The sequence below is a fragment of the Dendrobates tinctorius genome, unplaced genomic scaffold (assembly GCF_039654945.1).
Source record: "Dendrobates tinctorius isolate UK_male_01 unplaced genomic scaffold, ASM3965494v1 ptg000126l, whole genome shotgun sequence".
In the NCBI taxonomy this organism is placed as follows: Eukaryota; Metazoa; Chordata; class Amphibia; order Anura; family Dendrobatidae; genus Dendrobates; species Dendrobates tinctorius.
The window spans coordinates 14,319,859-14,343,705 of NW_027361794.1; the positions used below are offsets into that span (position 1 = coordinate 14,319,859).

Here is a 23,847-nt window from a genome sequence, read left to right on the forward strand (position 1 = left end):
TCTATGTGATGAGTATGATCCCAATCAAACTCCCTAAGTCATTCTTACGCGCTTTAGATCGCCTGATGGCGAAATTTGTTTGGAGACACAAAAGGGCCAGGTTGCCCTTGCGACTCCTATCGCGCCCAAAGCGAAGAGGGGGAGTTGGCCTACCTAATCTCACGGCTTATCATCAGGCGATCATACTGGCAAACTGGTTGAAATTAATAAAATGGGCAGAAAAAGGACAGGATGCACACATAGAGATGCAGCTCATGGGTAGGAATGCGCTAAAATTCTTGTGGACAGATAGCTCACTACCTAAAACTGGTCTGGGAGATATCCTTCTGGCCATCCTATGCACCAGACGCACATTGATACTGATAAGAGCACCCCACTGCAACTTCCTAGATAAAATTCCAATTGGGCTCATACCTTACATATTTATACCAGATTTCACAGACCTGTATGGACTCTGGTCCTCATTACCAAACAAACCTATTTCTCACCTATTACAGGGGAAAATTCTATGCGCAAATGGCTGGCCAATGACTGCGGGGAGACGTCCCATAAACCATTTACAACTCTCACACGTAACTTACTTTATGAGTCAAATCAAAACACTTCCTCAGTTGCCCACTAAATGGCTCTGGTTGGAAATATTGACGAAGGTTAACCATTATGTCCCGAAAGTGGTATCAAAATTCTATTCCAATCTCATAGATGAGGAAAACTCCTCCCAGCCACCTTTCCTACATTCGTGGGAAGTGGAACTAAATATTTCTTTATCCCCACTGGACAAACAAAAGATCTGTGCTGCTTCTCATGGCTTCTCCCGTTGTGTTCTATTTCAAGAGTCGGCTTATAAGTTACTATCGCGATGGTACTACACTCCAGAAAAACTGCATCATTTGGGACTGATTAGCTCCCCTCTGTGTTGGAGGTGTGGAGAGTCGCGGGGTAACCTGTCTCACATTTTCTGGTTCTGTCCTACTCTCGCCCAATTCTGGTCAGATGTCATGGGGTTTATGAGGAACCTTAACATACTTAAGGCAGACCTGACTGCGGCGGAGGCACTCTTATCCTTACCCTCAGAGAATTTCCAACCTAAGAAGCATGAGCTAGCGCCATTGATGCTGGGAGCGGCAAAACAATTGATCGCCCTTAGGTGGAAACAGCAAACCCCCCCGACTCTGACAGAGTGGAAACGTAAAATAAGAGATTTGTTTAGACTTGAGGAACTCACAAGTTGGGACTCGTCATCTCATGAGAAATTTAAGAAAACCTGGGCACCTTGGATACATTTCCAGGGCACTGCGGGGACTCCGGGCCCGGAGTCAGCTGGGGGGTGCCACGGCGGCCGAGTAAGTAGCGAGGAGTGATTGAGCCCTGGGGGCCACTGAGCCAATTTCTTCAAACTATCTAAGGTCATAATTACAACAGATGTGCATGAGAGAGCGTTGTATCGGCTGAGGCGACATTCTGGTGGGGGCGGTTCATCGGGCCTCTTCACTAATATTTTTATCGGAGAACCTCAAGAGCTTGTTTTTCTTTGTAAGTATGCCCTAGAGCATCAAGGATACCTGCCTATGTAATGGGTTAGTTTTAGTTAGGTTATTTACCTCGTTAAGTGTTATATTGTTTGAAAAGAGTAAAACTGTATAATTAATGCTCTGTAAATCTACATACAGACTTGTACCTCAAAATTTGAACATGTCTTGCTTCTGTATTGCTGTAATCTCTCTTTATTAATAAAATAAAGAAATACACACAAAAAAAAATCTTAATGGTAACAGAGTGTCAGTGAAAACAATGCAGACGGTATTACCCCAAATATCACCAACTCCCCCCACCAAGATGGAAAGCTATCCCGGTATGCATGTCTAAAGTGGCCATGTCCCAATTACCCATGTAAATATTCAATAGTAATGCCCACAGGCTGTATGTTAGGGTCAGGGACCAATATAAGTGAACAGATTAGCATATAATAAAAATCCATAGTACATGACCAATCATAGTCCAAATCAGGGTAGGGAGGAGGGGGAGAACCCGACAGCACCTGCTGGCAATTTGGACTGTTCTGCTCCCTGCCTCCTCACCATCACCATATATATATATATACACACATACTGTATATATGTATACATAGACATATGCATACACATTTCCTATTCTTTGGCATGTTTGTCACATTTACATGTATCAGATCACCAAACAAATGTAAATATTAGCCAAAGATAACATAAAATGCAGTTTTTAAATGAAGATCTTTATTATTACAGGAAAAAGAAATCCAAACCTTCAGGGCCCTGTGTGAAAACGTGATTGGCCCCCTAAACCTAATAACTGGTTGGGCCACTCTTAGCAGTAACAACTGCAATCAAGCATTTGCAATAACTGGCACTGAGTTTCTGGAGGAATTTTGGCCACTCATCTTAATAGAATTTCCGAGCATGAACCGCCTTTTTAAGGTCATGACACAGCATCTCAATGGCATACCTCCCAACCATCCCTGCTTCAGCTGGACTGTCATGTCATGTCTCGCCTGTTCTCCCAACCTCTATATTCACCTCTCTGACGTTTTCATTGCTCCTGCAGCTCCTCTTTCTACGAGGGAGGGGCTGCTTCTCTCTGCTAAGTGCATAAATTGAATTATATATTCACTTCCTCCCCCTTCAGTGATTGGTCTCCCCAAGACTATGATATTCCATCTCAGTGCCCACAGGCTGTTGCTTTACCAGCGAGCCACAGCTCACAATATTGGAGATAGGAGAATTTGGTCATATTGACTGCTATATTGCCAGCAATGAACTCAGAAGCAGAATACACATACCCATAGCAATACATTGTGTGTATAACAATGTTTTTTTATGAAAAGGAAAAAAGCACTGCGATCCAGCTCAGGACAAAGGCTGGTTTCACACTTGCGGTTTTTTTCGCGGTATTTTAGCGCTAAATAGCGCATGCGTTTTTTTCCCTATACTTTGCATGGGATGCGCTTATGTGCGCATACACATGTGTTTGTACGCGTTTTACCGCGCATGCGTTTTTTTGCGGTATGCGCTCGGGCGCACAAAATGCATCCTGTTGCATTTTTTGGTGCGTCCGACTTGCCTCAAAAAAACGCATGCGCGCGCAATGCGTTTTTTTACAGCAAGACACCCATTATAGTCTATGGGTGCGCATATGTGCGCATTGGCATGCTTATGTATGCGTTTTTTTGCACATGCGTTTTTTTTTGTTAACCATGGAATTTAGGGGTTTGGGTTAGAGTTAGGGTTAGTTAAGGGGGTTTAGGGTTAGGGTTAGGGTCAGGGTCAGGGTTAGGGTTAGGGTTAGGGTCAGGGTTAGGGTTAGGGTTAGTTAGGGTTTAGGGTTTGGGTTAGGGTTAAGTATGGTTTGGTTAAGGGTTAGGGTCAGGGTTAGGGTTAGGGTCAGGGTTAGGGTTAGGGTTAGGTTTAGGGTCAGGGTTAGGGTTAGTTAGGGTTTAGGGTTTGGGTTAGGGTTAAGTATGGTTTGTTAAGGGTCAGGGTTAGGGTTAGGGTTAGGGTCAGGGTTAGGGTTAGTAAAGTCATGGTTTGGGTTAGTGTGAGGGGCCACCTAATGTTTGGAAAAAACGCAAACGCGGTAAAAATGCACTAAAAACGCATACAAACGCATAAAAACGCTGTGTTTTTTTCATGCATGCTCTTAAAAATGCTTGAAAAAAACGCAGCAGTTGTATGCTTTTGTATGCGTTTTTTCAATGCGTTTTTTTGCGGGAAAAACGCGCTGCAAAAAAAAGCAAGTGTGAAACCAGCCAAAGGCGGCTGCAGCTTTACAAAATTTTATTGCACAACTTGAAATATGTGCTTTAAAAAAAACATGTGCATAGCAAACACCGAGCACACCAGTAAGAACGATCGACGCGCTTCAACTAAACAGTCTTACTCATATATGTTTGAAAGCACATATATATTTTCAAGTTGTCCAATAAAGTTTTGTAAATCTGCAGCCGCCTTTGTCCTGAGCTGGATCACAGTGCTTTTTCCCTTTTCCTATTTGATGTGGATGCTCACTACAATCCGTGCTGGGGGATTTAACTACAGACCGGTAAGCTGACTGCACTTTTTTTTTTCCTTCTTCAATTTTTTTTATGGTGCCTGTATACTGAGGGGAAGAAAAATAACTTTTATGGTGCCTGTATACTGAGGTGACGAAAAAAATATTTTTTTTTGTTCCTATAAAAGTTTTAAAAATAATGAGCAATTACAAAAATGTATTTTTTTCTGTTAGACTCCCAGATCCTGAACCCACAGCCTCAACATTACTGACAGGTACTTTAAGCTGCTGAGCCAGAAGCTCTGGTGAAGTGACTGGCAGGATTGTGTGCACTTGATCTATATTCCAGGCTCTGACTACAGGCAGATTATTCTGATAGAAATACACTGCTGTGTACAATGGATGTTTTTGTATTCTAGAAGAGAACAAGAGATTTTTCCATCCTATAAAATTACTAATAATAAATAATAATGAAAAACACTTGATAATGAAAAAAAAATTTTTTAATGCGTTTTTTTTAAAAATAATAAGCATCACAAATCAGTAAATAACCCGGACATATTTGTGTCAATATAACTGTAATGACCTGCAGAACACAGTGATCAGATCATTTCTGTCTGATTATGTCTACTGAACAACGGCACAACCTGCTCTACCCTCCCCTACTGTATCCTCACCCATCCCTGTAGACTGTGAGCCCTCGCGGGCAGGGTCCCCTCTCCTTATGTACCTGTGTGTCCCTTGTCTTACACGTTTATTGTACCTGTCTCTATTTCCCCTTTTCACATGTAAAGGGCCATGGAATAAATGGCGCTATATAAATGCATAATAATAATTTACAGGAATCGGTAATTTACGGGAAAAACAAATTGGCGTAATTTATATATTTCTCTATCAAACCCATGAAATAATGTAATAAAACTGTAATGCTGAGGACGTGTTCACACGTGGCGTAAATGCTGCATTCTTTCTTCTGCTTTTTTTTAATGCAAATTTCCAAAATAGATGAGACAATCTTCTCTGATTACTGTGCGTTTGCTACATTTCTTTTTTTCCATTTTCCCCCATACTTGATGTTTGTTTTTGGCAGATATGAAGCCGCGTCTAACACTTTTTTAATAGTACAGAAAAGATTTGATTCTGCTTAAAAATGTAACGGTGGTTTTCTCTTCATACATTTTTTTTCTTAAAGGGAACCTGTTCACCTTTCCAGCTGTCCATCAACCCCCGTCTACAGCGTCCCTGCACCGCCTCCTTCTTTTGTATTTGCCGTTACATGTTGTCGGGCGCCTGCGCTGTGACAACAGTTCTCGGGCATGCGCAGTGCCATCAAGCTATCGCGCCTGCATGTTTCTGCTTCCCTCCCCGCAGTATGAATACTTCATAACACACTGCGGGGCGGGATCTGGAGATGCAGAAACACGCAGGCGCGTGTAAAAAAAACGCATCGCGGTAAAAAAAACGCAGCATGTTCATTAATTTTGCAGAAAAACCCGCATTTCTAACTATATTCTATGAGCAGGAGGATGGTCCTGTAAAAAACGCGCAAAAAAAAGCATAAAAAAATGCGTGTTTTTCCTGGGAAGGAGTCCGTTTTTTTCTGCATATGTGGGTACATAGCCTAATTGTTGAAGACGGGCTAACAAAGTAAGCCTGCTGGATTCCCTTTTATGTTTCAGATAGGAAGCTTGTTGCAGAAAGATGCCTCTAATCACGGCTTCATGAGCCGACCACAAGGTTTGTCTGTGACTTCTCCATTGTCGTTCGACTGGAAGTAATGTTGGAGCTCAGTCTGTCCTTTCTCTACCACCTTGCTTTGTAACAATAAGGATGTATTTAACTGCCACCTAGCAGAAAGATTAGACTGATGACGTAGAGTTAAGGTACTGTCACACTTAGCGATGCACCAGCGATCCCGACCAGCGATATGACGCGGTCAGGATCGCTGGTACATCGCTAAGTGGTCGCTAGTGAGCTGCCACACAGGCAGATCTCACTAGCGACATCGCTGGGGACGGGGATCGCTACTTACCTGTCACACCAGGCGATCCTACGTCCACCCGCCCGCGTCCACACGTCGCTCGTCATCACAGCAGGAAGCGCCACAGGAAGCTGACGACGAGAAACAGTCCTGAACGTTCTCGCGCGATCAGCGATAAGCAGCGGGGGAGCGGGTTGTAGGTAAGTATCAGACACAGCGCTATCGCTAGCAATATCGCTATAACGTCACAAGTTATAGCGATATTACTAGTGATATCTCTTAGTGTGACAGGCCCTTTAGTCCCAGGAATATCGGCGCGTGGTCTGACCACGTAATCAATCCAATATCCGCTGATCTGCATCTATTTAGAGTCGTATTGTCAACCAAGAAATAATCTATTCTGCTACATGTCCGGTGACGCTCCCCCTTTTTCTTTACCCCTTTATGTAAAAAAGTCCTTAATTAAAACTACTTTTACATAAAAGGCGCCCGCTGTGCGCCAAGGACGCAGCTGATCTGTGCAGTCTTGGGGCTTTTTTCTCTCTCATATTCTATGTGCAGTCTAATAAAAACGCAGGTAAAAGAAAAACTGCAGAAACTTTATTAAATGCAGAATCAAAGCTTTTCTTTACTATAAAAAGCGCATTAAAAACGCGGCTTCACATCTGCACCTAAAACGCATTAATAAGGCTAATTTCACACTAGCTTTTTTTTGCAGCGCATTTTTCCCGCAAAAAAACGCATTGAAAAAACGCATACAAACGCATACAACTGCTGCGTCTTTTTCAAGCATTTTTATGAGCATGCATGAAAAAAACGCAGCGTTTTTATGCGTTTGTATGCGTTTTTAGTGCGTTTTTACCGCGTTTGCGTTTTTTCCAAACATTAGGTGGCCACTCACACTAACCCAAACCATGACTTTACTAACCCTAACCCTGACCCTAACCCTAACCCTGACCCTAACCCTGACCCTGACCCTAACCCTAAACCTAACCCTGACCCTAACCCTAACCCTGACCCTAACCCTGACCCTAACCCTTAACCAAACCATACTAACCCTAACCCAAACCCTAAACCCTAACTAACCCTAACCCTGACCCTAACCCAAACCCTGACCCTAACCCTGACCCTGACCCTAAACCCCCTTAACTAACCCTAACTCTAACCCAAACCCCTAAATTCCATGGTTAACAAAAAAAACGCATGTGCAAAAAAACGCATACATAAGCATGCCAATGCGCACTTATGCGCACCCATAGACTTATAATGGGTGTCTTGCTGTAAAAAAACGCATTGCGCGCGCATGCGTTTTTTTGAGGCAAGTCGGACGCCCAAAAAATGCAACAGGATGCATTTTGTGCGCCCGAGCGCATACCGCAAAAAAACGCATGCGCGCAAAAACGCATACAAACGCGTGTCTATGCGCACATAAGCGCATCCCATGCAAAGTATAGGAAAAAAAATCGCATGCGTTTTTTAGCGCTAAAATACCGCGAAAAAAAACGCAAGTGTGAAACCAGCCTAAGGGGGAGAAGATTGTTATTGTATAATTTGGTGCGGATCCTGCAGAAAACAAAAAAACACAGCACTTCTGCAATGTGTGAACACGGCATTACAGACACAACAAAGCCGGATGTTGTATAGTGACCCTACATAAAGATGAGAAAGTTCTGCCGGCTTCAACTGTGAATGAAGGAACAAAAAATAATCCACAGGTCTCATGGATGCTGGACCAGAGACCCATGAATCCACCTGCTCCTCTCTAGTCCCAACTGCCCCGGAGACAGCGGGCAGTCCTGGATTTGGGTCTATGCCCAGCAGTCTCAGTCATCTTCTGAATTTCCCTGACTACCAGCTCCACTCTGACAACTTCTCCTGCCGGGGGAGAAAGAAGTGGTAAATGGTTGTGGATTAGAGTGTGGCCAAAATTTGCTGCTATGTGCGCCACATGCTCTGTGCCTTTTTCTGTTCTTCAAAAGATGGGAGGTGTGCACATTACTTGGTGTAACACTGGTGGATGTGGACCCACTGAGCCATGGGCCAGGCTTACCCTTTATTTAATCATATGAACATATACTGTATTTCAACATCATATAGGAATAAACAACGAACAATAAACAGTGATTGAAAAGAACAAAGGAGCAAAAATCAGAGTCGAATATTAAGGTTTTCTATATATGCAATAACATTGTCATTTCCAGTGTAGGAATCATTCTTGTCACCAGAATAAGATCTGAGGGGACACTCCTCAACAATGTGCTGAACTGTTTGGCGATCAGCTCCACAGTCACAGGCAGGAGAGTCAGATATTCCCCACTTATGCATAAGATCTGCACAGACACCAAAGTTTGTTCTGATATGATTCAGAGTAACCCAGCTTTTCCTTGGCAGATTGAAGCCTGGTGGTGGATTTTGTGAGGAAACATTTGAAGCTCACCATCTACTGCACTGACCCAAAGTTCTTGCCATTTCTCTTCTAAATTGAAATCATGTTCATAGAGGGTAATTGCAGTTCGGATAGGTGGGTGTCTTGATTTCAGTCACTGTATTTGAACATCTTGGATATTTCGATGTAGTGGGAGATTTTCATTATTCAGTACTTTAGTGTATTCTTTAAGTAGGAGCTTTTGTCTTCTCAGGTTTGCAGGTGCAATATGGCTCAAGACAGGTAACCAGTGGACGGGCGTGGGTCTGATGGCACCAGATATTATGGCTGTCGATTGCATTCACATGACAACTATTCAACCATACTGGAGCACAATATTCTGCGGCAGAGTACACCAAGGCAAGGGTAGACGCTCTCAAGACAGGTGTTGAAGAACCCCAAGAGGATCCACAGAGTTTCTGAATAATATTATTCCATGCTTTCAGTTTCTGTGCTGTCTTATCCAAGTGAGATTTGAAGGTTAGGGTTCTATCAAGGATTACGCCAAAATACTTAGGATTAAAATTATGTTTGACAAGTTGACCTTCAAAATGTACTTTGAGTTCAGTCTTAGCACTTGCGTTGTGTAAATAAAAGCAGCATACTTCCGTTTTTGATGGATTGGGCTTTAGCCTCCATTGTCGAAAATACTTTCTCATTACACTAAGATCTTCTGTTAGATTTTCCTCTGCTTCCACCATTGCGTTGCTCACTGTAGCAAGTGCCCAGTCATCGGCGTATCCAAATTTTCATGATACTGTATCTGGATGGTCAGCTACAGTAGGTACCAGCACTGATCCCTGGGCCAAACCATTGTTTAAGGTTTTCTTACAATTGGTTGAATCACCCATAAGTTTAAAGGTTTGATTTGCAATTATATTATTCAAGAGCTACATCATTTTCTTACATGGAATCACCTTCAGAAACTTGTATAGAAGTCCTTCCCTCCACACAGTGTCATATGCAGCAGAAAGATCAATGGACGCCACTGAAACCTTCTTGTTCTTTTGAAATTCAGCCTCAATGAGAGTTGTCAAGGTTAAAAGTTGGTCACTGCAGTTTCGAGCAGGTCTAATGCCGGCTTTCTTTATGGGTATTGAGTCAAAAATCTTTGAATTGATCTTATTATAGATTAAGAGTTCTAAAAGCTTATATAGGCAACTCAATAATGCAATGGGTCTATAGCTTGATGGATTATCTTCAGGCTTCCTAGGTTTTAAAAATGTAATGATCTTGGAGTGTTTTAATTTACTAGGGACTTGAGCATTCTCCATGATATCTGAGAAGAACTTTGCCAGCCATTTTTTCATAAGGTCCACAGTTTGTAAGAAATTCGGGATGAATCCCATCAAATCCAGGACCTTTGTTACTTTTAGTATCAGCAAGGGCAATTTCAATGTCACAAGTTGTAAAAGGACGTGAGTATTCTTCAGTTGGTGCCACAGATGATTTTAGTAGCTTAAACTTATTTTTATTTTCTATAGTATGAGCTCGGTCTTTAGGGGCTCTTGGGGTGTTCACAATATGTGCTGCAATTTGGTTTGAAGTTACAGCATTCATTTTCTGTTTTGATTTATGGCTTCCTTCTAGCTTTCTTAAGAGACCATGCTTTTCTACTGGACCTTTTAAAGTCCAAGCTCCCAACTGTTTCCATCCATTTGGCCCAACGTGCTGCATTCAGTTTGTTCAGCAACTCATCACCGATTTCACCATCTCCACTCTCAAGGAATTGTCTATACAGTTGTTTACATTCAACAGTCCAACCTGGAATGTATTCTTTATGAAAGCCACGTGGTACTGATTTCTTTGCAGCTTTGATAACAGCTTTACAGAACCGCTCATAGTTTTTACTGATTGGGGGTATCCAGCCAATACAAGATGATCAACAAAATTTTTCCAGTTGGCTTTGACAAAATTCCATCGAGGACGTGGGTACAAAGTTACAAGAGGAATAGATTAGATACTCCAACGGTGATGACAGGACGATTGTCACGATCCATTTTTGGATCTGTGTCAGATCTGCATTCTCATATTAAACCTTTTTTCCTTTCAGGCCATTGGGGGTTAATATTAGTTTTTCCCCCTTGTGGCCGCTGGTGTTACTACGTTTGGTTAGTCTGAGTCTGCTGATGGTGACCACTCCCATCTTCCTATAAAAGGTCACCTGAGGCATCAGCTGGTGTTGGTGATACACTTCCTTTTGGATACCTACCGTGGTCAAGACAGGAGCTGGCTGAGAGCAGTGGTGCTTCTGCTAAAAGCTGATCTGGTGCCTTACTCTGCTGCTCGGTGCATTGCAGCAGAGAAAGCTAAGTTTTGTTTTTTAGTTGATTTAACCCCGAGGTGTCTGTCTTATCTTTCCTTTGGTTTTTGGTGCAGTTCACTTTTTTCCCTGTCTCACCTCCTGGGGAGGGGGTTGGGGGTTTAGCTCAGGGCTAAACAGGAGATATGGACAGGTCGGTGACTTGGGCCTCACTACCATCAAGTGTACCCCCAAGTTAAGGAAAGTCAGGGCACCCCCTTAGCCTGAGGGGCAGTTCAGGGGCCCAGGTTCCTCATCCCCTGTTTTCCCACTACTGCCCCGTGACAACGATGCTGACTACGAGGAAAATGTTTGACAACACACCGAGATGTAGATAAAGGTTGTTTCTATTACATGATACAAAACATAAATCAGGGTTGTATCCTTTCTGCCAAGCTGCAGATTGGAAGGTTGGAAAACCCTTTGCATCATAAACCAGGAATGTGTTGTGCCCTTTAGACCAGTTTACCAAGTGCTCACCACTGTCGTCATTGCTATCATATTGAAAGAGCTCATGGTGACTGCTGAAATCTCCTATGGACACGGTAAGATGTGCATGGACATGAATAACTTCAGTGGGCCATTGTACTGCAGGAGGCTTGTAAATGTTAACAATTGTGATATCACCAACTTTAATCAAAGCTTCATGGATGCCATTTTCAACAACTGTAGATACAAGTATTGCATTTTCAATGTTACCGTTCACATAGGTAGCTACGCCGTAGCACGGGTCATATGTAGCATCAATTAAATCAAAACCAGATATGGAGCCACGAGCTAGAAGTTGATCTTCATTTTCAACATGAGTTTCCTGAAGAACAAGAACGTATATTTTGTTATCAGTGAGAAACTTGTGGAAGAGATCACATTTTGAGCGGCTGATACCTACAATATTGAGTTGGCAGATTTTCACAGTGGGTCCAAGGTCTTTCATTTCAGGAGTGTCATTTGTGATGGTACCATTATTATTTGTAGTCATTTTCAAATTTGATCCTTTGTTGATCAAATATGATGTAAAATATATTGGCCAAGAGATCTAGATGTAGTTTGATTGTTTGGTCGTTGAGAGTGATAGTCCTTTAGCGTTACCCAGGGTGCACCACGTGGAGGCAGACTAATGTTGCACCCCAGGCTTACCCTAGAGAGGTGTAACTAGGTGTCCACCAGGTCTTCACTAGAGCTACTGGTGGCGAGGATAGGCTGGACAGACGGCAGACACCAGGTACTACTCCAGGGTAGTCCCCAAGACTACCTCAACTGATTGGTGAGTCAGAGACACAAGAGTGAGGTACAACAGGCAAACTCGACTGGTTACTAGCAGAGTGAACTGATTAGAAATCAACATTCAACACAGAACAGTTGAGCTGCCTAATATACGACCTGCCGACACGGGATAGGCTGGGGAACCTAATCTCTGAAGGATCCAGCAGGGTTAAATTCATGTAGAGACTGGCCAATCCCCCTAAGGTCAAACGGAAACAACATGCTGAGAAGTTGCAGTGATCATAGTGAGTGTGAGGCAACACCGTGACACCCGGTTAGGAGCCCACTCAGATGTTTCCCCTCTGAGCTGATCCCCTCTCTGCGCCTCTGAGCAAATGTAATATAATCTTCACAGCAAGTGGCAAAGAAATCATTGACACCTGTGGGATAAAAATGCCCATTACACCCTTCGATGACTTCCCTGATGGGTGCAGTGTCTGAAACGGGGTCACTCGTATGTTGTTCACACACCTCAGGGGCTTTGTAATTGGCCCCCACAAGCGAGGACTACCAAATTAGTGCTCCAAAAGCAAAATCGCGAATCTCCCCATTGGAGCGGTCTGCCGTGTGCAGTCATTCCTGACCTCAGGTTTGGGGAGAAATTTCATTGCTCCACTCTGTACACCTTGTACACATACAGCTCTGCACCGTACACCCTGTACACCCACAGGTTCGCTCCGTACACACTGTAAACCCCTCCTGACCCCGCACATAAACTTCCCCTCATCCAGCACCATGACAACCAGCACAGCAGAGTCCTGCATACACTGAGGCCCCTGATCATGTGACCCCTGACTCCTCCCCTCCTGTGACCTCATCACAGGTCCTGTGCGCACAGAGCAGCCATATATGTGGAGTGTGGCTCTGCGGGTGGAGGTCAGTGCTGGAGGCTCCATTATTCTCTATGTGGAGTGCGGCTCTGCGGGTGGAGGTCGGTGCTGGAGGCTCCATTATTCTCTATGTGGAGTGCGGCTCTGCGGGTGGAGGTAAGTGCTGGAGGCTCCATTATTCTGTATGTGGAGTGCGGCTCTGCGGGTGGAGGTCGGTGCTGGAGGCTCCATTATTCTCTATGTGGAGTGCGGCTCTGCGGGTGGAGGTCGGTGCTGGAGGCTCCATTATTCTCTATGTGGAGTGCGGCTCTGCGGGTGGAGGTCGGTGCTGGAGGCTCCATTATTCTCTATGTGGAGTGCGGCTCTGCGGGTGGAGGTAAGTGCTGGAGGCTCCATTATTCTGTATGTGGAGTGCGGCTCTGCGGGTGGAGGTCGGTGCTGGAGGCTCCATTATTCTCTATGTGGAGTGCGGCTCTGCGGGTGGAGGTCGGTGCTGGAGGCTCCATTATTCTCTATTTGGAGTGTGGCTCTGCGGGTGGAGGTCGGTGCTGGAGGCTCCATTATTCTCTATGTGGAGTGCGGCTCTGCGGGTGGAGGTAAGTGCTGGAGGCTCCATTATTCTGTATGTGGAGTGCGGGTGGAGGTCGGTGCCGGAGGCTCCATTATTCTCTATGTGGAGTGCGGCTCTGCGGGTGGAGGTAAGTGCTGGAGGCTCCATTATTCTGTATGTGGAGTGCGGCTCTGCGGGTGGAGGTCGGTGCTGGAGGCTCCATTATTCTCTATGTGGAGTGCGGCTCTGCGGGTGGAGGTCGGTGCTGGAGGCTCCATTATTCTCTATGTGGAGTGCGGCTCTGCGGGTGGAGGTAGGTGCTGGAGGCTCCATTATTCTCTATGTGGAGTGTGGCTCTGCGGGTGGAGGTCGGTGCTGGAGGCTCCATTATTCTCTATGTGGAGTGCGGCTCTGCGGGTGGAGGTCAGTGCTGGAGGCTCCATTATTCTCTATGTGGAGTGTGGCTCTGCGGGTGGAGGTCGGTGCTGGAGGCTCCATTATTCTCTATGTGGAGTGCGGCTCTGCGGGTGGAGGTAAGTGCTGGAGGCTCCATTATTCTGTATGTGGAGTGCGGCTCTGCGGGTGGAGGTCGGTGCTGGAGGCTCCATTATTCTCTATGTGGAGTGCGGCTCTGCGGGTGGAGGTCGGTGCTGGAGGCTCCATTATTCTCTATGTGGAGTGCGGCTCTGCGGGTGGAGGTAAGTGCTGGAGGCTCCATTATTCTGTATGTGGAGTGCGGGTGGAGGTCGGTGCCGGAGGCTCCATTATTCTCTATGTGGAGTGCGGCTCTGCGGGTGGAGGTAAGTGCTGGAGGCTCCATTATTCTGTATGTGGAGTGCGGCTCTGCGGGTGGAGGTAGGTGCTGGAGGCTCCATTATTCTCTATGTGGAGTGCGGCTCTGCGGGTGGAGGTCGGTGCTGGAGGCTCCATTATTCTCTATGTGGAGTGCGGCTCTGCGGGTGGAGGTCGGTGCTGGAGGCTCCATTATTCTCTATGTGGAGTGTGGCTCTGCGGGTGGAGGTCGGTGCTGGAGGCTCCATTATTCTCTATGTGGAGTGCGGCTCTGCGGGTGGAGGTCGGTGCTGGAGGCTCCATTATTCTGTATGTGGAGTGCGGGTGGAGGTCGGTGCCGGAGGCTCCATTATTCTCTATGTGGAGTGCGGCTCTGCGGGTGGAGGTAAGTGCTGGAGGCTCCATTATTCTGTATGTGGAGTGCGGCTCTGCGGGTGGAGGTAGGTGCTGGAGGCTCCATTATTCTCTATGTGGAGTGCGGCTCTGCGGGTGGAGGTCGGTCCTGGAGGCTCCATTATTCTCTATGTGGAGTGCGGCTCTGCGGGTGGAGGTAAGTGCTGGAGGCTCCATTATTCTGTATGTGGAGTGCGGGTGGAGGTCGGTGCCGGAGGCTCCATTATTCTCTATGTGGAGTGCGGCTCTGCGGGTGGAGGTAAGTGCTGGAGGCTCCATTATTCTGTATGTGGAGTGCGGCACTGCGGGTGGAGGTAGGTGCTGGAGGCTCCATTATTCTCTATGTGGAGTGCGGCTCTGCGGGTGGAGGTCGGTGCTGGAGGCTCCATTATTCTCTATGTGGAGTGCGGCTCTGCGGGTGGAGGTCAGTGCTGGAGGCTCCATTATTCTCTATGTGGAGTGTGGCTCTGCGGGTGGAGGTCGGTGCTGGAGGCTCCATTATTCTCTATGTGGAGTGCGGCTCTGCGGGTGGAGGTCAGTGCTGGAGGCTCCATTATTCTCTATGTGGAGTGTGGCTCTGCGGGTGGAGGTCGGTGCTGGAGGCTCCATTATTCTCTATGTGGAGTGCGGCTCTGCGGGTGGAGGTAAGTGCTGGAGGCTCCATTATTCTGTATGTGGAGTGCGGCTCTGCGGGTGGAGGTCGGTGCTGGAGGCTCCATTATTCTCTATGTGGAGTGCGGCTCTGCGGGTGGAGGTCGGTGCTGGAGGCTCCATTATTCTCTATGTGGAGTGCGGCTCTGCGGGTGGAGGTAAGTGCTGGAGGCTCCATTATTCTGTATGTGGAGTGCGGGTGGAGGTCGGTGCCGGAGGCTCCATTATTCTCTATGTGGAGTGCGGCTCTGCGGGTGGAGGTAAGTGCTGGAGGCTCCATTATTCTGTATGTGGAGTGCGGCTCTGCGGGTGGAGGTAGGTGCTGGAGGCTCCATTATTCTCTATGTGGAGTGCGGCTCTGCGGGTGGAGGTCGGTGCTGGAGGCTCCATTATTCTCTATGTGGAGTGCGGCTCTGCGGGTGGAGGTCGGTGCTGGAGGCTCCATTATTCTCTATGTGGAGTGTGGCTCTGCGGGTGGAGGTCGGTGCTGGAGGCTCCATTATTCTCTATGTGGAGTGCGGCTCTGCGGGTGGAGGTCGGTGCTGGAGGCTCCATTATTCTGTATGTGGAGTGCGGGTGGAGGTCGGTGCCGGAGGCTCCATTATTCTCTATGTGGAGTGCGGCTCTGCGGGTGGAGGTAAGTGCTGGAGGCTCCATTATTCTCTATGTGGAGTGCAGCTCTGCGGGTGGAGGTAGGTGCTGGAGGCTCCATTATTCTCTATGTGGAGTGCGGCTCTGCGGGTGGAGGTCGGTGCTGGAGGCTCCATTATTCTCTATGTGGAGTGCGGCTCTGCGGGTGGAGGTAAGTGCTGGAGGCTCCATTATTCTGTATGTGGAGTGCGGGTGGAGGTCGGTGCCGGAGGCTCCATTATTCTCTATGTGGAGTGCGGCTCTGCGAGTGGAGGTCGGTGCTGGAGGCTCCATTATTCTCTATGTGGAGTGCGGGTGGAGGTCGGTGCTGGAGGCTCCATTATTCTCTATGTGGAGTGTGGCTCTGCGGGTGGAGGTCGATTCCGGAGGCTCCATTATTCTCTGTGTGGAGTGCAGCTCTGCGGGTGGAGGTCGGTGCTGGAGGCTCCATTATTCTCTATGTGGAGTGCGGCTCTGCGGGTGGAGGTCGGTGCTGGAGGCTCCATTATTCTCTATGTGCAGTGTGGCTCTGCGGGTGGAGGTCGGTGCTGGAGGCTCCATTATTCTCTATGTGGAGTGCGGCTCTGCGGGTGGAGGTCGGTGCTGGAGGCTCCATTATTCTCTATGTGGAGTGCGGGTGGAGGTCGGTGCTGGAGGCTCCATTATTCTCTATGTGGAGTGCAGCTCTGCGAGTGGAGGTCGGTGCTGGAGGCTCCATTATTCTGTATGTGGAGTGCGGGTGGAGGTCGGTGCTGGAGGCTCCATTATTCTCTATGTGGAGTGCGGCTCTGCGGGTGGAGGTAAGTGCTGGAGGCTCCATTATTTTCTATGTGGAGTGCGGGTGGAGGTCGGTGCTGGAGGCTCCATTATTCTCTATGTGGAGTGCGGCTCTGCGGGTGGAGGTAAGTGCTGGAGGCTCCATTATTCTGTATGTGGAGTGCGGGTGGAGGTCGGTGCCGGAGGCTCCATTATTCTCTATGTGGAGTGCGGCTCTGCGAGTGGAGGTCGGTGCTGGAGGCTCCATTATTCTCTATGTGGAGTGCGGGTGGAGGTCGGTGCTGGAGGCTCCATTATTCTCTATGTGGAGTGTGGCTCTGCGGGTGGAGGTCGATTCCGGAGGCTCCATTATTCTCTATGTGGAGTGCGGCTCTGCGGGTGGAGGTCGGTGCCGGAGGCCCCATTATTCTCTATGTGGAGTGCGGCTCTGCGGGTGGAGGTCGGTGCCGGAGGCTCCATTATTCTCTATGTGGAGTGCGGGTGGAGGTCAGTGCTGGAGGCTCCATTATTCTCTATGTGGAGTGTGGCTCTGCGGGTGGAGGTCGGTGCTGGAGGCTCCATTATTCTCTATGTGGAGTGCGGGTGGAGGTCAGTGCTGGAGGCTCCATTATTCTCTATGTGGAGTGTGGCTCTGCGGGTGGAGGTCGGTGCCGGAGGCTCCATTATTCTCTATGTGGAGTGCGGCTCTGCGGGTGGAGGTAAGTGCTGGAGGCTCCATTATTCTGTATGTGGAGTGCGGGTGGAGGTCGGTGCCGGAGGCTCCATTATTCTCTATGTGGAGTGCGGCTCTGCGAGTGGAGGTCGGTGCTGGAGGCTCCATTATTCTCTATGTGGAGTGCGGGTGGAGGTCGGTGCTGGAGGCTCCATTATTCTCTATGTGGAGTGTGGCTCTGCGGGTGGAGGTCGATTCCGGAGGCTCCATTATTCTCTATGTGGAGTGCGGCTCTGCGGGTGGAGGTCGGTGCCGGAGGCCCCATTATTCTCTATGTGGAGTGCGGCTCTGCGGGTGGAGGTCGGTGCTGGAGGCTCCATTATTCTCTATGTGGAGTGCGGGTGGAGGTCAGTGCTGGAGGCTCCATTATTCTCTATGTGGAGTGTGGCTCTGCGGGTGGAGGTCGGTGCTGGAGGCTCCATTATTCTCTATGTGGAGTGCGGGTGGAGGTCAGTGCTGGAGGCTCCATTATTCTCTATGTGGAGTGTGGCTCTGCGGGTGGAGGTCGGTGCCGGAGGCTCCATTATTCTCTATGTGGAGTGCGGCTCTGCGGTTGCAGGTCGGTGCTGGAGGCTCCATTATTCTCTATCTGGAGTGCGGCTCTGCGGGTGGAGGTCGGTGCTGGAGGCTCCATTATTCTCTATGTGGAGTGCGGCTCTGCGGGTGGAGGTAGGTGCTGGAGGCTCCATTATTCTCTATGTGGAGTGCGGCTCTGCGGGTGGAGGTCGGTGCCGGAGGCTCCATTATTCTCTGTGTGGAGTGCAGCTCTGCGGGTGGAGGTCGGTGCCGGAGGCTCCATTATTCTCTATGTGGAGTGCGGCTCTGCGGGTGGAGGTCGGTGCCGGAGGCTCCATTATTCTCTATGTGGAGTGCGGCTCTGCGGGTGGAGGTCGGTGCTGGAGGCTCCATTATTCTCTATGTGGAGTGCGGCTCTGCGGGTGGAGGTAGGTGCTGGAGGCTCCATTATTCTCTATGTGGAGTGCGGCTCTGCGGGTGGAGGTAGGTGCTGGAGGCTCCATTATTCTCTATGTGGAGTGCGGCTCTGCGGGTGGAGGTAGGTGCTGGAGACTCCATTATTCTCTTTGTGGAGTGTGGCTCTGCGGGTGGAGGTCGGTGTCGGAGGCTCCATTATTCTCTATGTGGAGTGCGGCTCTGCGGGTGGAGGTCGGTGCTGGAGACTCCATTCTCTATGTGGAGTGCGGTCCTGTGGGTGGAGGTCGGTGCCGAAGGCTCCATTATTCTCTATGTGGAGTGCGGCTCTGCGGGTGGAGGTCGGTGCTGGAGGCTCCATTATTCTCTATGTGGAGTGCGGCTCTGCGGGTGGAGGTTGGTGCTGGAGCCTCCATTATTCTCTATGTGGAGTCTGGCTCTGCGGGTGGAGGCTCCATTATTCTCTATGTGGAGTGCGGCTCTGCGGGTGGATGTCGGTGCTGGAGGCTCCATTATTCTCTATGTGGAGTGCGGCTCTGCGGGTGGAGGTCGGTGCTGGAGGCTCCATTATTCTCTATGTGGAGTGCGGCTCTGTGGCTGGAGGGATGTGGAGATTCCCAGTTTCTGACGCATTCATACTAGAAATGTATTGCACAGGGGATATCGCAGTCAATTCCAAGAAGAATCCTGGAAACAGAAAAATAGAAATGATTCTTTCTCCGCAGTTTCTATAGGATTTAATACATTCCTGATTCCGGAGAGTAATAGAAATACGGCAGAAAACAAAGGAACAAAGTTCAGAGAAGAAGATTCATAGAAAGACATTGAAGTTACAGACGCCATTTAACCCTTTGGGAGAAAGTTATTCCAGCACTTTCCCGAGTAAATGCCACCTGGACTGTAGCAGGTAAAGACCCCAATATCCACAGGTGTCCCTTCTAATGGGGAAAAGTATCCCCTCTAATAATCCTCGGACAGTTCTGGCAAACACGGGAAAGTGCCCCTTTATGGAGGGGACAGAAAGTCTGTTTCGTCTCTTTATCTTCATAGTATCAGCTCTAATCCAATGTTGAGAGAGTGATTTACCCCGAAGAGTCACAGATTGTGGGGTTGTTATAAAATGTTATATTTAGGCAAAAACAGTATAAATTTCCCCCAGTACCACCATCCTCCATGCACATTATGATATATAATATGCCCCCACACAATATACTACCACTAGATAATAAATCTTCACTTATCCACATTCTTGATGCCGTATGTGCCCCTTCATGGTTCCTACAGTACCGCCATCCTCAGGGGTGTTTTTCATGTAATATATGGAACCTTATGGCAAAATGTAAAAAAAAATCATATCCATAAAACAAACCGTACATGGAGACATTGGCCTCATATATCTCCTGTCTTGATGTTCTTACAAAAAGCTTTTATAAAAGCCTCAAACTTCTGTGTGTGAATCAGACCTGAGATCTAACGTGATAGAAGATTACAGTGCGGGGAAGACGGGAAACCTTCATATAGACGGCCGGTGGGGATGGAGTCAGTGACGGACTCTGGCCAAATATGTTTCTAGAGCCGTAGTAGAAGATGAAGATGTCGTCCTCATCATGAAGTAGTTATTTCTCCTGTCACGTGTAATGAATATCTCCTGCAGTATTGCTAATGCCGATTCCAGTGTCGGTAATGAGACGAGAATTAGCGTTATGGAAGATGAGTCTATGAGGAACGTATTCAGCTGCCGACTCCGAGGGAGAAACTGCTTGTTGTCTGTGGCCTAAAATATATAGGTTTTATTAGACGTCAGGGAAAAACCGGAATAGTGAAAAATAATAAAATGCCATAGGTGCTTGGGTCCCCACCAGTCTCTGTATTTCCTGATCAGTCCCAAAAAACTTTCTACAGCCAACATATCCAATGATTGGGAACATGGAGGAGATGTCTTGCTCAGCACTTTAACGTATGTTCCAGTCCATACAAGACTAAAGACTACCACATCTACTCATTCGATATCATATTATCCCCTTATTATCTCCAGTAATTGTATTATTACACAGTATTTTTATGATGTTACATCGGCTCATCTTCTCATTCAGGTCTTTACAATATCGGATCCTCTCAGTGAAGATCTTCTACATAAGAGAATTTTCCTGATTTACCCATCCAGGATGGATATGGACAGAGACAAAGTGGCGGAGAGGATATTACACCTCACCCTAGAAATCCTCTGCCGGCTTACTGGAGAGGTGAGAGATTCTGATGACGTCACATTACATCATTCTTATCTATGGGAATAACAGATGGACAGAACTGGAGAGGTGAGGACTCTGGAAATGTCTGTAGTGAGATTTATTAATGTGTCTCTCCATAACCAGGATTACACAGTAGTGAAGAAGACCTCTAGTGAGCGCTGTCAGGACCCTGTGTCTGAGGGATGGGGAAGACTCCTGAGCCCAATCACGGAACCTCTCCCTCACCCCCTGATACATGAGGACATCAATAACCAGAAGATCCTAGAACTCGCCTACAAGATGACTGAGCTGCTGACTGGAGAGGTGATATTGCTGGGAATGCTGGGACATTATACAGCAGAGGCGTATCTAGGATTTCTGGCACCCGGGGCAAGAATTTGGTTCGGCGCCCCCCCCCCCCCCCCCCAAGTACATATGCGACTTGCACAGTTAGTCATGTACCCACGAGCTGCTCTCCCTAATGCTCTCAATGTTCAGTAAAAAACTGAAAGCAGGAAGAGAAGCTCGATGTCACAGGACCATAACTGTGAAAATCGCATATGAGTGAAGTGTCCATGTGATGAGTACTGGAACCTGCAGAGCTGAGTCCTGACATTGCAGCTTCTGAATTCTCACAACTAATGCAGTGCACACATTTAGGATTCTCCCTTGCCGATATACAGTCATGTCAGCACAAGTATGTGATTTATATACTGGCCACATTCCGACTAGACGTGCCCGGCCTTGCTCCGTTCATTTTCACTGAGTGAGGCCACACGTATCTAGTCAGCATGTGACCGTATGTATGTAAATTACCGGCACGAGAGAATCCTGACAGCGTTCAGTGAGCACTGTGAGAATTCAGAAGTCTGCAGTCACATAGAATGTCTGCAGACTCCGTACAAACCTGGACAACCCCTTTAATGTTCCTAACGAATAAAAACATGAGAATTAGTCAGTATCACAAATAACATTTACATCCAGGTACCTTATAGATGACGTCGTCTCTGCAGTCAGTCTCCTTTTCTTCTTCTTGTCCAGACACCATGATGAGTTTTCTCACCCACATTTCGTCTCTGCAGACTTCCATCTTCTCCGGTCTTCTGCAGCAAATCCCCACACGATGCCCTTAAAGATAGAAGTGTCATTATAATGCCCCTAAATACAAATATCTGCAATATACTGTCTCCTCACACTATTCCCCTCCTTCCTCATACTGTCTCCTCATATATTTACCCCCTCACTCTCTATACTGTCTGCTCACACATATCCCCGACTCTCCATACTGTGTCCACATGCATTCACCCGTTCGCACCCCTTACTGTCTGCACCCATCCCCCATACTGTTTCCTCATACATACTCTTCATTTTGTGTCCTCAAATCTCCTCACATACATTAAATACCATCCCCACTCCAAATTCCCCCCATCCCCAATCCCCCACACACATTAAGTACCCCTCGTCCCTACTCCCAAATCCCCCCACACATTATGTACCCCTCACTCCAAATCCTCCCATCCCCAATCCCCCACACACATTAAGTACACCCATCCCCACTCAATAACCCCTCGTCCCTACTCCCAAATCCCCCCACACATTAACCCCCATTTCCACTTATTAATCCCCCATCTCCACTCATTAACCTTAACCCCCCACTCATTAACCCCCATCCCCACATTAATCCCATCTCCACTCATTAACCCCCACACATTAATCCCATCTCCACTCATTAACCCCCACACATTAATCCCATCTCCACTCATTAACCCCCACACATTAACCCCCATCTCCACTCATTAACCTCCACACATTAACCCCCATCTCCACTCATTAACCTCCACTCATTAACCTCCACACATTAACCCCCATCTCCACTCATTAACCCCCATTCCCACATTAACCCCCATCTCCACTCATTAACCCCATCTCCACTCATTAACCCCCATCCCCACATTAATCCCATCTCCACTCATTAACCCCCACACATTAACCCCCATCTCCGCTCATTAACCCCCATCCCCACAATAACCCCCATCTCCACTCATGAACACCCATCCCCCATCTTCGGTGGAGCACACTTACCACCAGCGTTCACTCTGGGCGCCGGGAGTGACGTCAGCAGCTTGATCACATGACCTGATCACGCTGCTGACGTCGCTCTGAACCGGCGGTCAGAGCTTCAATTGTACTGGCGTCTGTATAGACGCCAAGTACAATTGCTGCCTGGGAGTCGGCGCGGCCTCCTTCTCTGCGTCGGCTGTCAGCTTGACAGCTAAAACACAGAGAACCGCCGACTCCCAGGACTGGTAGCGGCAGAGCGCAGCCGCCGGGGGGAGGGGGAGATACTGTCATACTGCGGACCGCTGCATTAGGCGGCCGGGCGGCCCGACTGCGCCCCCCTGCTGCCTGCGCCCGGGGCAACTGCCCCGGCTGCCCCCCCCTGGATACGCCACTGTTATACAGTAACACTATGAAGGGATCCGGGGATGACTGTATCATTGTATGTGTCAGGTTCCTATAAGGTGTCAGGATGTCGCTGTCTATTTCTCCATGGAGGAGTGGGAGTATTTAGAAGGACACAAAGATCTGTACAAGGACGTCATGATGCAGGTCCCCCAGCCCCTCACATCACCAGGTAATAGACAGGACTAAATACACTCGGTCTATAATTATCTGTATGTAAAGAATGAATTCTGTCCCTGTATGTGTTTCCTCCAGATCAATCCAGTAAGGGGACAACACCAGAGAGATGTCCCCGTCCTCTTCTTCCACAGGACTGTAAACAAGAAGATCCCAATGTTCCTCAGGATCATCAGGTAGATGGAGAGGTGTCATGAGATCTCCCCTATGATGTGTAGATGGCTGTGAAGGTCTTGTGCTCAGTCTTGTTTTATTCACCAGTATTATATGTTTTATACTTGTGTAATGAGAACGGTGGAGATGGCAGGATTAGAGCTGATCATAGATGTGACTTCTCCATCTGTCTGTGACATTTACAATATTTGTTTCAGGGTGAAGATCTGACCCATATTAATACTACAGAGACATATGTGAGGGGTGATGAGCGGTGTAAAGAGGAGATTCCTACATATGACTACCCAGGTGAGTAGTAACCACTAAATGTAGAGAAGTCACAGATTCTTCTCAGTAACCGGCTGTGGCTGCTTTATCAGTCGTATAGTTCGGCCAAATCACAAACGTGTAATCAGAATTTTTCCTCCAGCCAACAACATTCCCTTCCACAAAAAAAACTGTTCAAATGACTTTGGGCATTGAAAGCTCTTTTCTATAGAACTTACAACCTGGAGGATCTGCCTTCCACCTGGGATTAGGAGGCGCTGACCGTTATCTGCCCAGATCTGT

General features: G+C 47.7%; 2 protein-coding genes across 2 annotated transcripts in view; one reads left to right on the forward strand and one right to left on the reverse strand.

The window, feature by feature from the left end:
* The window catches only part of LOC141047339 (uncharacterized), a 944,519-nt gene that overhangs the window by 840,892 nt on the left and 79,780 nt on the right, over window positions 1–23,847 (reverse strand).
* Window positions 1–23,847, forward strand: part of LOC141047296 (uncharacterized) — a 206,374-nt gene that overhangs the window by 160,419 nt on the left and 22,108 nt on the right. Inside the window, 6 exon segments of the mRNA XM_073542349.1 lie at window positions 18,982–19,163; window positions 20,350–20,499; window positions 20,629–20,808; window positions 22,996–23,119; window positions 23,203–23,300; window positions 23,496–23,586. Of these exon segments, the coding sequence (XP_073398450.1) occupies window positions 20,422–20,499; window positions 20,629–20,808; window positions 22,996–23,119; window positions 23,203–23,300; window positions 23,496–23,586 (571 nt within the window). The 5' untranslated portion in view covers window positions 18,982–19,163; window positions 20,350–20,421.